This window comes from Scyliorhinus torazame, chromosome 3 (genome assembly GCF_047496885.1).
Source record: "Scyliorhinus torazame isolate Kashiwa2021f chromosome 3, sScyTor2.1, whole genome shotgun sequence".
Classification (NCBI taxonomy): Eukaryota; Metazoa; Chordata; class Chondrichthyes; order Carcharhiniformes; family Scyliorhinidae; genus Scyliorhinus; species Scyliorhinus torazame.
This window is the reverse complement of record NC_092709.1, coordinates 326,783,054-326,800,704: the sequence shown is the minus strand read 5'-3', so window position 1 is coordinate 326,800,704 and position 17,651 is coordinate 326,783,054. Positions and strand designations below refer to the sequence as shown.

At 47.2% G+C, this 17,651-nt stretch overlaps 1 protein-coding gene across 7 annotated transcripts in view; it reads right to left on the bottom strand.

Annotated features, from left to right (window-relative positions):
* Positions 1–17,651, bottom strand: part of eif2ak3 (eukaryotic translation initiation factor 2-alpha kinase 3) — a 113,250-nt gene that overhangs the window by 74,351 nt on the left and 21,248 nt on the right. For all 7 annotated transcript variants that reach the window (XM_072497645.1, XM_072497647.1, XM_072497643.1 and 4 more), the window contains 2 exons: positions 2,303–2,497; positions 1,109–1,239 (listed from right to left, as the gene is read on the bottom strand). In XM_072497645.1, the coding sequence (XP_072353746.1) occupies positions 1,109–1,239; positions 2,303–2,497 (326 nt within the window). The remainder of the gene's footprint in view (positions 1–1,108; positions 1,240–2,302; positions 2,498–17,651) is intronic.

Here is a 17,651-nt window from a genome sequence, read left to right as displayed (position 1 = left end):
CAGAAAGCTAAAAGCTTAGTCAGTTTTAAGAAGCGTCTTAAAATGGAGTTGGGTCAGGCAGGTGGAGGCAGGAGATTCCACAGCTTCAGGCCTTTACAGCTGGCGGAATGGCAAACAATAGTGCAACTATTAAAACAGGGGATTCACAGAGGCCTGAACTGGAGTAGGGGAGGGTTGTAGTGATCGGGCGGTTTGAGGCCATGAAGGCTATGAATTTTAAAACGGAGGTGTTGCTGGAAAGGAAGTCGATGGAGCCTCTCAGAACATATCCAATTACAATACAGGCAGCAGCTTATGCATACCTAATCATCCCTCAAAGGTCAGTTAAATGTTAATTTCAGCTGGCACCCAATGCCCTAGTTGGTTTCCCAATATGTAGAAAATATGTGAGATGTTTCTAAAGGTGGTCCCATCAAACTGCTTCACCAGGCATTTAAAAAATTATTTCACAGGATGTGGACGTCGCTGGCTAGGCCTGCATTTATTGCCCATCCCTAGTTGCCCTCGAGAAGGTGGTGGTGAGCTGTCTTTCGTGAACCGCAGCAGTCCATGTGTTGTCGGTAGACCCACCGTGCTGTTAAGGAAGGAGTTCCAGGATTTTGACACATCGAAAGTGAAGAAATGGCGAGATCTTCCCAAGTCAGGGTGGTGAGTGACTGGGGTGGGGGGAGGAGGAGAGAAGGGGAGAGAATCGCCAGGCGGTGGTGTTCCCGAGTGTCTGAAGCCTTTGTCCTTCTAGGTGGTGGACTGTTGTGGGATTTACTGAAGACCCTCAAATACTTAATTCCTTGTCATAGTGTGGGCTGTAGTCGGATTATCCATCCAACTCCCAAGTTTCTTCTTGTGCTAATGACAGCTCAGCGCGGATGCCAAAACAGTGGAACTGGCTCAAAAAAAAACTGCTTCAAACCAAACGGGGTGGATGCAGAAAGGGTGAAAATATTTCTCCAGTGAACACCCTCCTCCAATACTAAGCACCACCCCCCACCTCCCCCCAAACCCACCCTGTTGTAAAACATTCTCCTCCAAATAGTCTGATCGTAAAATATCCTCTTGCGAGCCACCCACCTTAAATCAGGAGTTGAACAAAACGGTAAACTCAACTCACTTCTCCACACCGGACCGAGGGCCCACAGCCCTGACCGTTTTCTGTATCCGCTGCAGCAGCAAGAGGTCCGATTCCTGTTCAGCCTTCTCTTCCGAGCGATGGCAACCGCCCGCTGAGCAGGCGTATCGCATCTGTTTGGGGGGGGTGGGGGGGGGGGAATGAGAGAGAAAAGGAGGAACCCTTTCAACAAAGCAGACAGCGCAATGCCGCAGAGCAATGTTGACTTTTACCATTCACTACCACAGGCAGCACCCAACCAGGTGCAGAACAGCGGAATACAAATGGAGCCTGATGCGAGGGTCTCATTTCCCACCCGGTCATGTGCAAGAGGGCGGTGAGGACCGCAAGATGTCATCCAAGCCTATGGATGGTGGGCTCAAACCCCACAACAGCACTTAATGCAAACGATTAATCCTTGGGAGAATAGCTCTGCTGGGAGAGGAGTTGATTAACTTGTTCCAACCATTCAGGTAGACTTAAAAGTCTAAAACATGAGCAGCCGGATGTTCCTATCTCTCGAGCAGCATCCTCCAACAGGCAGAAGATCTTGCTGCCTTTGTTCCCACATCACTAACTGGGTCTTTTTCTGTCTGGCTGGGCTCAATTGCTTGGAACTGGCATCAGTTTGGATGTTTGTTAAAAAGAACTGCAGAATGAACCTCAATTCATTACAGAACATGACACAATGAGTCCTTCAGTCTTGAAAACGCAAGAAAATTGATGTTTATTAAAAAGTTAAATTTGCACAGCTTTGGGGAAGGAGCCAAAGGGTGGAACTAACTGGTAACCCTTACAGCACAGGCACAACGAAACAAGATCATGGGTCACAGAATTTAAAGTGCAGGAGGCCATTTGGCCCATCGAGTCTACACCGGCCCCTGAAAGAGCAACCTACCCAAGCCCACACCTCCACCCGATCGGCGTAACCCAGCAACCCCACTTCTGGACACTACAGGGCAATTTAGCGTGACCAATCCACCTAACCCTCACATCTTTGGACTGTGGGAGGAAATCCATGCAGACACGGGGAGAACGTGCAGACTCCGCACAGACAGCGACCCAAGCCGGGAATCGAACCCGGGTCCCTGGCGCTATGAAACAGTGCTAACCACTGTGCTATCTTGCCGCCCCTTTCCTCCTGTGCTGTTATCAGTCTAGGTCTTCCACAAAAAGCAAACCCACAGATTTCCTTACCTTTCCAGTGTGCGCGTCCAACCCATAGCTCATCCGTGACTTCCCTCCAACCAAGACCACGTCGTCTCCAAGTCGGTAGGAAGATTCCAGCAGCGACTCCACTGTAAAAGGAACTGCATCCATGCTCTCCCGATCTCGGTCCCATTGGAAAAGGTCACCGTCCAGGGATGGAATTATTACTTTGTTCCCAAAGACCTGCGGGTAAGTACAGCGGTTACATCCAATGTGCCGCTTAAGCTGTGGACACAGCACCAGTCAAATACAGCATGTGTTTACACCCACAGAGGGCAGCTGAGCAAGTTTCAGAACCACTGGTTTGCAGAGAGAAAAGAAAGCACTCTTTTGGTGCTGCATATTCCAAAGTAGCTTCTTTCAAAGCACAAGTGACAGAACGGGGAAAAAGGGCCTATGGAGAGAAAGAGGAGGGGGAAGAATTTCCAGGCAGGAAACTTCCCAACAGAAGCATTAGAGTATAGTATGCAGAAACCCCCATCAAGATACACTTGTTTCAGCGACCCAACCCCACTTTATTGAAGACAGCAGAGACACACTATGGGGTTTAATTGTACATTCATCCCAAGAGCTTAGGGTATCCCTGAACCAGTTTAAAGTGTATGTGTTTTTTCTGGTATGAGGAACAGTGTGCAATCGTGAGAACAGTCCAGTCGTTGTGTGAATAATTAATAAAGAATATTTATTAACTTAAAAGACAAAAACACACACAAGGAGGACTCTAATGCGCTGTGACACTTAAGGACACTGATGACAAGGCACACAATTTTACATGAAACTACCTCCCTCTGTAAGGGAGTTCCAGGACTTTGACTCAACAACTGTGAAGGAACAGAGGCATAGTACCCAGTCAGGATGGTTTGGAGGGGAACTTGCAGGGGTTCCCATGGATCTGCTGTCTTTGTCCCTCTTAGTGGCAGTGATCGTAGGTTTGGAAGGTGCTATCAAAGGAGTCTTGGTGAATTACTCAGTGTATCTTGTATATAGCACACGCTGCTGCCATTGTGCATCAGTGGTGGAGGGAGTGAATGTTGGTGGAGTGAGTGAATGTTTGTGGAAGGGGCACCAATCAAGCAGATAAAATTGAGAGTTGTTGGGAGATGCACTCACCCAAGAAAGTGGAGAGTATTCTATTACACTCCTGACTTGTGTCTTGTAGAGTTGGACAGATGGTGAGGCAATCTAGTCCAGGTGGGAGCAGCAAGTTAGAACAAAGAAAAGTACAGCACAGGAACAGGCCCTTCGGCCCTCCAAGCCTGTGCCGACCATGCTGCCCGTCTAAATGAAAATCTTCTACACAGAGGGTAGTGGGCGCCTGGAACTCGCTGCCAAAGGTGGTGGTGGAAGCAGGGACGATAGTGACATTTAAGGGGCATCTTGACAAATACATGAATAGGATGGGAATAGAGGGATACGGACCCCGGAAGTGTAGAAGATTGTAGTTTAGTCGGGCAGCATGGTCGGCACAGGCTTGGAGCGTCGAAAGGCCTGTTCCTGTGCTGTACATTTCTTTGTTCTTTGTTTCCTGGGTCCGTATCCCTCTATTCCCATCCTATTCATGTATTTGTGTAAAAAAAAACTTGCCTCGTACATCTCCTCTAAACCTTGCCCCTCGCACCTTAAACCTATGCCCCCTAGTAATTGACCCCTCCACCCCGGGAAAAAGCCTCTGACTATCCACTCTGTCCATGTCCCTCATAATTTTGCAGACGGTTATCAGGTCGCCCCTCAACCTCCGTCGTTCTAGTGAGAACAAACCGAGTTTATTCAACCTCTCCTCATAGCTAATGTCCCCCATACCAGGCAACATTCTGGTAAATCTCTTCTGCACCCTCTCTAAAGCCTCCACATCCTTCTGGTAGTGTGGCGACCAGAATTGAACACTATACTCCAAGTGTGGCCTAACTAAGGTTCTATACAGCTGCAACATGACTTGCCAATTCTTATACTCAATGCCCCGGCCACTGAAGGCAAGCATGCCGTATGCCTTCTTGTTGTAATGGGGCAGAGGTTAAGTGAGAAAATGGTGGCAAATGAAACACAATTTTAGAAAGGTCTTAAGTGGGGAGAAGCTGGAAATGTGGATGCTCACAGAGAAAAATTAAAAGCTGGTAAACAGGTATAAAAGGCAATCAGAACGACCAACAAAAGGTTGAACTCCAGACTAGGTAGTTCTGCTTCGGTTGTAAAAGCCTGAAGAAAATCCTATACAATCACAGAAGATAAACCTAGAACGAAGCATCATTTTTCACTGAAGTAAAGTTACTAATTTACTAAGTGCTATTTATCTGTGAAAATGTGCAAGTAGTAGGAGTGCTTTCTAGAATGTTGAGTCAGGAATTTTCTTCCACCCAATTGGAAACTAATCTAAATCAGCAACGAGTCTTCAGATCTTTTAAGGGCCAGAGATTCCCAAGATAAACTGAAGGAACCAGCAGAGCATAACATACAGTAGCACAGTGGTTAGCACTATGGCTTCACAGCACCAGGATTCCAGGTTAGTTTCCCGGCTTGGTACATTGTCTGTGCGGAATCTGCACGTTCTCCGTGTCTGCGTGGGTTTCCTCCGGGTGCTTCGGTTTCCTCCCACAAGTCCCAAAAGACGTGCTGTTAGGTGAATTCTGAATTCTCCATGTACCTGAACAGGCGCTGGAATGTGGCGACGAGGGGCTTTTCACTGTAACTTCATTGCAGTGTTAATGTAAGCCTACTTGTGACAATAAAGATTGTTATTATGTACTCTTACCCACTGTGCATTTTTGAAAATATCCATAAAAACTAATTACATCGAATGGTCTGTTGAACTTCAGCAGATATGACTTAACTGCTGAGATGCATTCAAATTCACTACTGACCTGCTTCTTGGAAATGAGGTGGGCCAGGTAGATCAGAAGATGAACATTTAGGAAACCGTGACCATTGCATCATAAGGTTTAGGATGACGGTAGAAAGGGGCAATGGGCAATCCAGAGTAAAAATAATTAACAGGGAGGATTGTGGCAAGAATGGCACTGGGCCGGATAGACTGGAGTGAAAGGTTGGTGGGGAAAACGGTAGCTGAACAATGGGCTACCTTCAAAAACAGAAATGGATCGGGCACATACAAGGTACATTTTCTTGACTTCTAACAGCGGCTATGTAGTGAGCAGTCGCATACGGGGTGGCTCCCACCAGGGTACTTGTTTTTTGGCCCTTTTGGCCAAGGCAGCGCTGTATTATAGTTATGGTGAGATTTGGCATTGTGTACCCGGTTCGTCTTCGAGTGACCTTCAAAGGACAGACTATTATTTTGATGTGCCAGAGGATGCAGAGGAGTTTGTCAAAAGAAGCACAAGGCTGGGGATGAACAAAAGTGCTTAAGGATTATGGAGTTTTTGTGTGTTCATTGTTGACTTCAGCTGCATTTATATTTTTGGTGGGATTTTAGCAGTGGGGGAGAGGGGAGGGTTTGGGATTTTTAGTGGATGTTTTTGAAATTGAGGTTTGTATATTGTATTGTTGGAGTTGTTTGGGGGAGGAGGTTGGCCATTGATTTTCCTCAAATATTTTGTATTAAAGTTCAGTTCATGCGGAAGCTGATCATTGGTATACTGTTTGGTTGACTTTGATTTCTACCCTGCTAGCAGTATAGCTAGTTAACGGGAATGAAGAAGGGGAGAGATCTGCAGCGCGTTACCATGGGGAGGGGTTGGTGTTTTTCCAAGATAATGAGCTTAGGTTATCGGTTTCCGTTTTGGTTCAGGTTGGGAAGGGGGTTCTTTGTTCATCTGTTGGCTGTTTGGTAGTCAGAGTGGGGTGGGGTTGGAAGCACGGTAGGGGTAGACTGCTAACAGGTTCCTTTGTTTTGGGATTGGTTTTATGGCAGAGGTGGTGGCCATCATGGGTGGGACTGGAGCCGGCAGAGCTAACCAGCTTTCTATCCATCTCAAGACACAACCCACAATCCCATGTACTTTAACTTTACATAATAATCTGCCACGTGAAACCTTATCAAAAGCCTTCTGAAAGTCTAAAAAAAAACACATCCACCGGTTCTCCCTGGTCAACTCTGCCAGTTAAATCGACAAAGAATTCTAGTAGATTTGTCAAGCATGATTTCCCGTTTGTAAATCCATGCTGACTTTGTCTATTATACCACTACTTTCCAAATGCTTAATAACAAACTCCAGCAAATTCCCTACAACCGATGTTAGGCTCGCTAGTTTCCTTGTTTCTCTCTACCTCCCTATTTGAATGGTAGCTTATATTAGGTACCATTCCAGAGTCCAAAGAATTTTGGAAAATGATCTACTATTTCTAGGGCCACTTCCTGAAGTACTCTAGGATGAAGATTATCAGGCCCTGGAGATTCATCCATCCTCAATCCCATTTAATTTCCCCAAAACCATTTCTCAACTAATACTAATTTCCTTCAGCTCCTCTTTCAGCTCCCTGCGAGCTTACTTTCATATTGTATTTCCTTCAGCTCCTCTCTCAAACTTTGTTTCTCAGAACTTCCAGTACATTATTCATGTCTTCCTTTATGAAGACTGAAGCAAAGTACGAATTTAGTTCCTCAGCCATTTCTTTGTGCCCCATTATGAATTCCCCCGTTTCTGACTGTAAGGGGCCTACATTTGTTTATCAATCTTTTTCTTTTTACTGACCTATAGAAACTTTTACTGTCAGTTTCGGTTTCCCACGAGGTTACTTTCAAATTGTATTACCCCTTCTTAATCAATCCCTTTGTCTGCCTTTGCTCAATTTTAAACTGCTTGCAATCCTCAGGTCGATTGCTTTTTCTTGCTAATTTGTTTGCTTCTTCTAATACTATCACTAATTTCCCTTGTAAGCCATGGTTTGGTCACGGTTCCCTTTCTACTCTTACATCAAATAGGAATAAACTTTTGGAGTTCACCTATTTGTTCCTTGAATGCCTGCCTTTACCTGTCCGCTATCCTTCCTTTTGGTAATGTTTCCCAGTCCATCATAGCCAACTCATGCCTCTACCATCATAGTTGCCTTTATTGACATTCAGGATCCTAGTCTCAGAATCAACTACCTCTCTATCCTTGATAAAGCATTCTATCATATTATTGTTTTTGAAGAATAAAGGGATTAAGGGTTATGGTGTTCGGGCCGGAAAGTGGAGCTGAGTCCACAAAAGATCAGCCATGATCTCATTGAATGGTGGAGCAGGCTCGAGGGGCCAGATGGCCTACTCCTGCTCCTAGTTCTTATGTTCTTATGTTATGTTCTTATGTCACTCATCTCCAAGAGTTCTTTCACAACTAGACTGCCAACTAACCCTTTCTCATTTCACAACACCCATTCAAAGTTGGCCTGTTCCCTTGTTGGTTCCTTAATGTACAGGTCCAGAAAACCATCCCATATACACTCAAGAAATTCCTCCTCTATTGTACTGTGAACTCACCCAATCTATATGCAGATTAAAGTCACCCACAATCACAGATGTAGCTTCATCACATGCATCACTGATTTCTTAACTAATGCTATTCCCAACATTACCACTGCAGTTTGGTGGACTGCAATTTGTTTTTGCCACTTGCCGTTTCTTAGCTCGACTCAGAGATTCCACTTCGTCTGTGCTAATATTTTTCCTCAATATTCTATCAACACCTTCTTTACTCAATAATGCAACTCTACCATCTTTTCCTTTCTGTCTGTACTTCCTAAAAGTTGAATAGCCCTCAATGTTTAGTTCCCATCCTTGGTCGCCTTCGAGCCTAGACTCCGTAATCCCAATTATATATCTCTTTTCATCTATCTACACAACTAATTCATCCATTTTATTTTGAATGCTCCGCGCGTTCAGGTGCAAAACCTTAAGGCTATTCCTTTGAATGTTCCTTGTCCCGTCCGTATTGGTTTTAGTGTCATTATTGATACAGGCCCTTGATTTCGCTACCTATCACTTTTCTTATTATCCTTGCTGTCTTTTACTCTTGTTCTTGATCACCCCCTTCCCCTGCTCTGAATCCTTACATAGGTTCCCATATAATAATCCTTATTATTGTCACAAGTAGGCTTACATGAACACTGCTATGAAGTTACTGTGAAAATCCCCCAGTCGCCACATTCCGGTGCCTGTTCGGGTACACGGAGGGAGAATACAGAATGTCCAACTCACCGAACAAGCAAGTCTTTCAGGACCTGTGGGTGGAAATTAGAGCGCCCGGAGGAAACCCACGCAGACACGGGGAGAACGTGCAGACCCAAGATGGGAATCAAACCCGGGTCCCTGGTGCTGTGAAACAATAATGCTAACCACTGTGCTACAGTGCTGCCATCTGCCATTTTAGTTTAAACCTTTCCCAACCACTCTGCTAAAGTACTGCCCCTCAAGGACATCAGTCCCGGTTCTGCCCAGGTGTAAACTGTCCAGTTTGTTTAGGTCCCACCTCACCCAGAACCAGTCCTAATGCACCAGGAATCGGAAACTCTCCCCCTCACCATCTCTTCGGCCACATATTCATCCGATATAGCCTGTTACTTCTACTCACACTACCTTGGATCACTACCTTTGAGGCCCGACTTCAACTTTCTTCCTAACTCCCTACAGGAAACTCATTTGAGAATCAAGGATCACCAAGATTGCAGAAGGGATGAGTGAGGCAGTTATATCACTAAGGTTTTGATTGTAGGGTGTGGGGAACTGCTGCGTTGATTAATAAGAGGGTGTTTTTTTCAGCGGTTAATATTGTAACAGACCCAGGCAAGAGGTATGTAATTGTCAGTGGGTCGTTGGCAGTGTTGGGCAATATATATATGCTAAATTGGGATCACATGGCATTCAATAATGTGTTGGCATCGATCCCAGATCTCAATTCACATCAGCTAGGGCGGCACGGTAGCTAGCACTGTTGTTTCACAGCGCCAGGGTCCCAGGTTCGATTCCCGCTTGGGTCACTATCTGTGCGGAGTCTGCACGTTCTCCCTGTGCCTGCGTGGGTTTCCTCCGGGTGCTCCGGTTTCCTCCCACAAGTCCCGAAAGATGTGCTGTTAGGTAATTTGGACATTCTGAATTCTCCCTCAGTGCACACGAACAGGCGCCGGAATGTTGCGAATAGGGGCTTTTCACAGTAACCTCATTGCAGTGTTAAAAGAGATCATCTGTGACAATAAAGATTATTATAATAAAGATTATTATAATTATTTGGAGGGGCGCGGACTTCAATTGTGTTCGGGATTCGAGTTGGACAGGTCGAGTCCCAAGTCCCCGAGTCCAACAAGAGTGGGAAAGGAGCTATTGGAGTTGATAGATCAGGGTGGGGGGTGCGGAGAGAGAGAACTGGGCCACACTCACCGATCCCTGTGGAGAATGGACATGGCGTTGCTCGCGGATAAGCTTTGAGAGCAAATGTCCTCGGCCATTAGGGGGTACCTGTAATTTACAGAAATGAGGCAGTCTCGCCATGCACACTTTGGTAAGTTTTGGGGGGAGGGGTGTGGGCGATGATCTCTTTTAAGGCACAAAGGATTAAATCTGGGAGGGAAGAAAGGCAGAAGCTGGTGGACTCCATTCTCGAGGTGGATTGCCAGTACACGATCACCCCTACACCAGAGTTACTGCCGAATGGAAAGAAATTGCAAATGGATTTTGACTTCTTGTCAACAGGCAAGGCAGTGAGCCAGCTTCAAAGCTTGAGTAGGTAATTGTAAGAGTATGGGGGGGAAGGCCAGTCATCTTGTTAGTCCACCAGCTGAGATGCTGGCTGCCTCCTGGGAAATAGAGCAGGTTAGGGACTCTGGCAGCAGGCTGGTTTCTGCCCTGGAGAAGGTTAATGAAGTGTTTGAGGCCTTCTCCTGTGGGCTGTATAGGTGGAGTCCTTAGAGGCGAGTTCATTAATGATCAATTTTCAGATGGGTTGGCATTCCCGGAGGTGGAGCAGGAGAGAAGGCAGGAGTTGGAGGCGCCAATAGGGCCGGATTTCATGAACTGTATTCGGTTAATGCAGATGGGCAAAGCAGCGAATTTTACAAACAGCTTGCTTGTACAGTCAGTGGGTCCCACTCCTGCCGGCCACATTGGCGCAGGCATCTATTTCCTTGATGCTGAAGAAGGATAAGGATTCTACAGAATGCGGGTCGTATTGGCCTATTTCGCTGTTAAATGCTGATTTATGCAAGCTGTTGGCTAAGGTGGGGCAATGAGTTTGGAGGCCTGCCGACCTGGGGTGATCTCAGAGGAGCAGACAGGTTTTGATAAGGGTCAGCAGTTGTCTTTGTCGCCCAATATTAGGAGTTGATGTTGTGTTGTCACCCCCCTTGGAGACGGAGCCAGAGGTGATTATTTCAAAGGACGCAGAGAAAGCGTTCGCCAAGGTACCCCTTAGATCCTGGGGCGATTTGGTTTTGGGACAAAAGTTATGTCAGGGATTAGGCTTTTCTACAGGGACCCCCACCACGAGTGTGCGTACTAATGCCCTGAGCTCGGGCTATCTTCAGCTGAACAGGGGTACAAGGCAGGGGTGTCCATTGACTCCGCTTCTGTTTGCCTTAGCAATCAAGCTGCTGGCCATTGCGTTGAGGTCTTCTACCAAATAGAGGGGGATAGAGCATGGGGGCAGGGAGCATACAGTCTTCTTCTATGTGGATGATTTATTATATATTACCGATCCGCTCTCCAATGTGGGAGAGATAATGAAGTTTCTCATAGACTTTGGCTCCTTTTTGGGGTAAAAGCATAATTTGGGCAAGAGTTAATATTTTCCGGTGAATCCCCCAGGAGGGAAGCTGATCTGGGATGGCTGCCGTTTCGTCCTGCCAGGACTAGCTTCCGGTATCTGGAAATCTAGGTGGCCCATGATCCCTTCAAGATTATAACGATTTATGTGGAGAGAGATAATGGCAATATTCAGCAAACTGCTCAATAAGAGATACCATTCTCTCTAACTCCTTTGCAGCTTCAGATTCCATCAATCCCCAAGGATTCCAGACTAAGTGCAGCCATGAACTTCAGAGCTGTCACTCCCTCGGACTTCCCTCCATCCTCCACATTCATTATTCCTCGGACTCGGCTTTCATTCAAGTTTAAAGCACAGGGAAAGGTCAGTCAGCTCAACTAGTGTTTCTACTACCCAACCCTCAACCCTTTATTTATTATTTTGTCACTGAATACTATTAACATATCCTTCTCTCCCTTTCGCTCACTTAGTCACCTTCCTGTGCACCTCTACTGGGCAATTAACAACAAAATCCTTTATGGTCGGCGGTAACTTAACCACAAAAAAAGCATTCATCTTCATTAATATATAAAAACAACTTAAGTTTAAAATACAGCATGGGCTCAAAAACAGGAGCAGTTAGTTGAACATAGAAATAACAGTAACAATAGAATTAGAACGGCAGTTATATACGGATATATACAGGTAACTAATAACGTCACAGCACTTACTGATGACATCAGCCACGGATTTAAATAAGATGCATAATAATAACTCTATAATATGGCCATTAAATATAAAAGCATTTCTAATCTGCAGTGCAGTGTCACAAGAGTTACAATGTACAAACTGAAGATCAAATTGGCACATATGACAGTACAAGCATATGATCCTCTAGCCAATATAATTTCTGGACTAGCATCTCCGTGCCTGCACATTTTATGAAGAAAGGTTCTATGAATTTATTTTCTATTCCCTTGAAGGATTCTCCTGTGGCTGAAGACAGTCTTCAGCAAATTACATCAGTGGGCACTGATGCTGCACTGCATCTGTCACAAAAGGCACAGGGCTAAACTTAAAAGCTGAGCACAGCAACATATTTTATACCGCTGCCGCCAGCGGGGATCTTAGTGAAAAGTTTCAATTCTAAGGAACAGAGATCAGCATTGAAATGTATCAATGACAAAATCCTCTAGTCTATAATCAGGTCTGAGCTCACTGCAGGTAGTATTGCTGAAGGTGCAGTGTGAAACAAGGTGACATCATCCACTTCCACTCTCCTCTCTTCCTTTCTCTCCTCTCCTCCCCCCCCCCCCCCCCCCCCCCCCCCCCCCCACCTCTGCAAAGACCATTACCTCACCGGCTAATCTGCTAGTATGACTCATACCAGACTGAAGGCTTCAAAGTGGCACCTCATTCAAACTGAAATCCCTTCTTCACAGAAGTCTGTCACTGTTTCAGAATGCCAGAGGGCAGCAGAAATTAAATCCAGCACGATCAGGGCAAACATTCAAGGAAGGAATTTTTGCAGGTGGCATTCTTTAGATTTCATTACTCACAAAAGATCCCCTAAAAAAACTACCCACAGGAGATATGTGCCTCTTCATTTGCTGCCTAATGATGCAAGTGGAATAAAGATACCATTGCTGAATTCCCAGTCTATTTTCTAAACGGTGACAAAATTCATAATGCTGAAGTGCAAAGGGACTTGGGAGTCCTAGTCCAGGATTCTCTAAAGGTAAATTTGCAGGTTGAGTCCGTAATTAAGAAAGCAAATGCAATGTTGTCATTTATCTCAAGAGGCTTGGAATATAAAAGCAGGGACGTACTTCTGAAGCTTTATAAAGCATTAGTTAGGCCCCATTTAGAATACTGTGAGCAATTTTGGGCCCCACACCTCAGGAAGGACATACTGGCACTGGAGCGGGTCCAGCGGAGATTCACACGGATGATCCCAGGAATGGTAGGCCTAACATACGATGAACGTCTGAGGATCCTGGGATTATGTTCATTGGAGTTTAGGAGGTTGAGGGGAGATCTAATAGAAACTTACAAGATAATGAATGGCTTAGATAGGGTGGACGTAAGGAAGTTGTTTCCATTAGCAGGGGAGACTAGGACCCGAGGGCACAGCCTCAGAATAAAAGGGAGTCACTTTAGAACAGAGATGAGGAGAAATTTCTTCAGCCAGAGAGTGGTGGGTCTGTGGAATTCATTGCCACAGAGGGCGGTGGAGTGTGGGTTTGGGTCTAGGTAGGGCGCTCTATCGGAGCAAGATGCAGACTTGTTGAGCCGAATGGCCTCCTTCTGCACTGTAGGGATTCTATGAAGCAATTTTATGAATGCAAGTCTTTGATTTCTTTCTCCAGACCAAGGGAAGGGTGGAAGGAAACCACTCCTGCTCATCATCTTGTGACCCATGCTGGCAAGCAACAGCTTAGCCCGACAACGCACCTGCACAAATAGTCTCTTCAGCAAGGAGCTGGCGAGCTGCCAGCGTCTGTGAAACCGGACTGCAATGCAGTCATTCTGAACAGAATGCAACAGGTGTAAAGCTGCACAAACGGTCACAAACCTAGCAAAACGGTCACAACCCTAGCAATTCCTATGGTAATTTTCAACGGTGTTGAATGTGAAATTAAATACAAAAGGACTGCATCTGACAAAGCCAAGCTTACCTGCAGGCTCAGTTCACCAACCACCAGCGTGGAGGCCAACTTCCAATAAAAGTTTCAGTTGAAGGTAACAACGGCAAGCGTGGTCAAAGGTAAAAGGTTCTCGGAAAGTTTTTTTATGACAAGAAATCATGCAATCAGAGCACTTTAATGATCTGTAGCACTTTAATGATTTGTAGCGAAGTGCGACTGTTTCCAGCTATCTCAAATAGTTGAAATTATTTGCTTCAGGTGGATCTCAAACATGAGTTTTCCTTTGCCTTCTATTACTGTCTGGATCAAAGTATTTGTCTAAAATAACCAGTGAGCTCAGTATGTAAGGTAGCTCGAGACAGGTTGAAGTCCAGATAAACAATAGAATATGATCTTGCTGAATTATGAACATACAAAGCAAAGAACTGTGGCACTGATTCAGAAACTATATTCCAATGTGACCCCATTTTAACTCATCGCCTTCTCAAAGGCAAATAGGGAGGGGTAAAAGGCCAGCTTCTTCACTGGGCACTTTGTTTGACTTTAGTTCATCTTACCTGGCATGTGGTAGCGTTGTTACATTTCCCTGAAAACACTTGGATCAGAGATGGAAAAGTAAAATCTCTAGCTAAAATTTCAAACGGACTGCCGCTCAGTAACTGCTGCTGGAAATACAACATATGGGCATTGGGAAAGGAAAAGGTCAGACTCAGTTGAGACCCCTGTGACTGCAGACCCGACTAACACTCACAATCAAGGAACACTCTTTGGACATGACAGCAGTGGGCGATCTACACCCATAGGGTTGTATCCCAGGAAGCAGAAAGGGGAGAAAACCAATGTCTCAGGAACTAGCTATGTGACAAATGGGAGAACAGCGGCCACTTGGATATTCAAAAATTCTACTTCAGTTGTGCTGAAGTGGAGATTATACTATTGTAACGTCAATAAATTGCAGAGCCACAGCATGTCAGGAGGGATTGAATTTTGTATCAGAATTGGAATCCAAATTCAGGGGGGGCCAAGGAGCACACAAATTTTGTAAAACTCTCATCTTTGTCCTTACCACTCCCCCCCTCTAACCTCAAGCCCCATGCCCTCGAGATACCCGTGCCCTGATTCTGGCTTCTCAATTTTACGGATTCCACTGCTGCCGGCTCCGCAAGCCCCAGGTTCTGCAATTCCTGACAAAGGGTCATCTGGACTCGAAAACGTCAGCTCTTTTCTCGCCTTGCAGATACTGCCAGCCTGCTGAGATTTTCCAGCATTTTCTCTTTTACCTGTTAAAACCTGTCACGTTGACCAAGCTTTTGGTCATCACTTGGCTCACTGTCAAATTGTTTGTGATGACACCCCTGTGAAGCACTTTGGGACTATGTTACAAGTTCTATATAAATAGAAGGCTGTTGTACCTGGGATGGCCAAGTACCTCTGGAACATTTACTATCCAGGCTGACCCACAGTGACAGTCAACTGTTGTGGAGCCATCTGGTCAGGGTCACCAGCTTCGGAGAAAGTGCACAATGAGAAAATTAGAAATTAAAGCCCAAATTTTAAAATATTAGCAAATTAGGCACCACAATTATTGTAAGAAACACAAAGTCACATGCATTCAAGCATCTTTAAGCTGTGATATGCACAGTTGAACTGTGATGAACAGAACACAGAGGGACTCTGCTGGCTTGATAGGTGGGAGCAGTAACCTTCAAGCTACCAACTCAATAGGTGCTGGGATATCAGATTATAATGGCTTTGCAACTATCCAATTGAATGCAAAACAGTGTCAACACTCCAAGTCACAAGAATACTGTTTACAGGCAGTCACATACAATACCACATGAAAGCAAAACAAGGTTGACAAGAAATTTAACTTCAAGATAGTGAAAAAGGTATGAGCTCAACTGTTTGAATTGAAAATGTACAAGCCCACAGCCAATGATAGAATCACACACCACAGCAATTGGTCCACCCACCATTCAGCTCAACTGCATTTAGTTGGCACAATAGTCAATGATTAACCCAACTGTAACTTGGCTTACTTAGTTGTTTCAGTGCAGCTAAAACACTGGCATCTGCTCGACAATGTACAATCTGGCCAATTACCTTATTAGTGTATGTGCAATCATCAGCAAAGTCATGGAAAAGGTTGTTAACATTATTGCTATGCGATGATACTGAGAAGCAATGGTGCTTGCCAATGCACAGTTTGGTTTCACCAGGACCCTATTACAGCCTTGGTCCAATTATGAATGAAAGAGCTGAACAACAGAGATGAAGTGAGTGTGATTTCCCTCAACACTATCTAACCGAGCATGGCATCAAGAGGCCCCAGTTAAGATTGGAAGTCAATGGGAATCGAGGGAGAAAATACTCCACTGGCCGGTGGTGTATCGAGCACAAAGGAGATTTTGATTATTCATCTCAGCCCCAGCGCATTAACACCAGGAGTTCCTCCAGGTAGTGTCCTACACCCAACCATCGTCAATGACATTCCTTTCATTTAATTGAATAAATCTGGCATGCAAAGGTAATGGTGGCCACAAACTATCAAATGTTGCTCCTGGTTCACTGTTGGCCTTCCACCAACATTGGGCATTCCTCAACCGTTCCCAAAGCCTTTGTGTGCAGCAAATTGGCAAAGTGGGATCTTGCAGAGGAGCGGAATTACAGCAATGGTGCACCTCAATCAATGACTCATCACAAAATTCAGCAGAGGGCTCAGAGCTCCATTCAGCAACTGCGGATGCTATTGCCTGGCACACACAAAAGAACATCCTTGAGGAAAGGAATCTGCCATCATAATCCGGTCTAGCTTACACTCCAGACCCACAGCAATGTGACGGACTCTGCATTGTCCCCTGAAATGGCCCAGCAGGCCACTTAGCTGTATTCTCAGGGGTAATAAATGGTGGCCTTGCCATTGATGCCCACATTCCATAAATTAAATTGAAAAATCCCAAACCTTGTGGCAATGTTGCAAAACCAGCACATCACATGTTTAAATTCGAGCCTGACAGCAAACTGCTGCATGTGCTCCCTCTGTCACCCATTCCCAGCCCCAAGCACATTGCAACATGCTGCGCGCGCCCGAGAGCAACAGGGAGCGGACGGGCGCACCCGAGAGCACCAGGGAGGGGGCGGGCGCGCCAGAGAGCACCAGGGAGGGGGCGGGCGCGCCCGAGAGCAACAGGGGGGGAGCGGGCGCGCCCGAGAGCAACAGGGGGGGAGCGGGCGCGCCCGAGAGCAACAGGGGGGGAGCGGGCGCGCCCGAGAGCAACAGGGGGGGAGCGGGCGCGCCCGAGAGCAACAGGGGGGGAGCGGGCGCGCCCGAGAGCAACAGGGGGGGAGCGGGCGCGCCCGAGAGCAACAGGGGGGGAGCGGGCGCGCCCGAGAGCAACAGGGGGGGAGCGGGCGCGCCCGAGAGCAACAGGGGGGGAGCGGGGCGCGCCCGAGAGCAACAGGGGGGGAGCGGGCGCGCCCGAGAGCAACAGGGGGGGAGCGGGCGCGCCCGAGAGCAACAGGGGGGGAGCGGGCGCGCCCGAGAGCAACAGGGGGGGAGCGGGCGCGCCCGAGAGCAACAGGGGGGGGAGCGGGCGCGCCCGAGAGCAACAGGGGGGGAGCGGGCGCGCCCGAGAGCAACAGGGGGGGAGCGGGCGCGCCCGAGAGCAACAGGGGGGGAGCGCGCGCGCCCGAGAGCAACAGGGGGGGAGCGCGCGCGCCCGAGAGCAACAGGGGGGGAGCGCGCGCGCCCGAGAGCAACAGGGGGGGAGCGCGCGCGCCCGAGAGCAACAGGGGGGGAGCGCGCGCGCCCCGAGAGCAACAGGGGGGGAGCGCGCGCGCCCGAGAGCAACAGGGGGGGAGCGCGCGCGCCCGAGAGCAACAGGGGGGGAGCGCGCGCGCCCGAGAGCAACAGGGGGGGAGCGCGCGCGCCCGAGAGCAACAGGGGGGGAGCGCGCGCGCCCGAGAGCAACAGGGGGGGGAGCGCGCGCGCCCGAGAGCAACAGGGGGGGGAGCGCGCGCGCC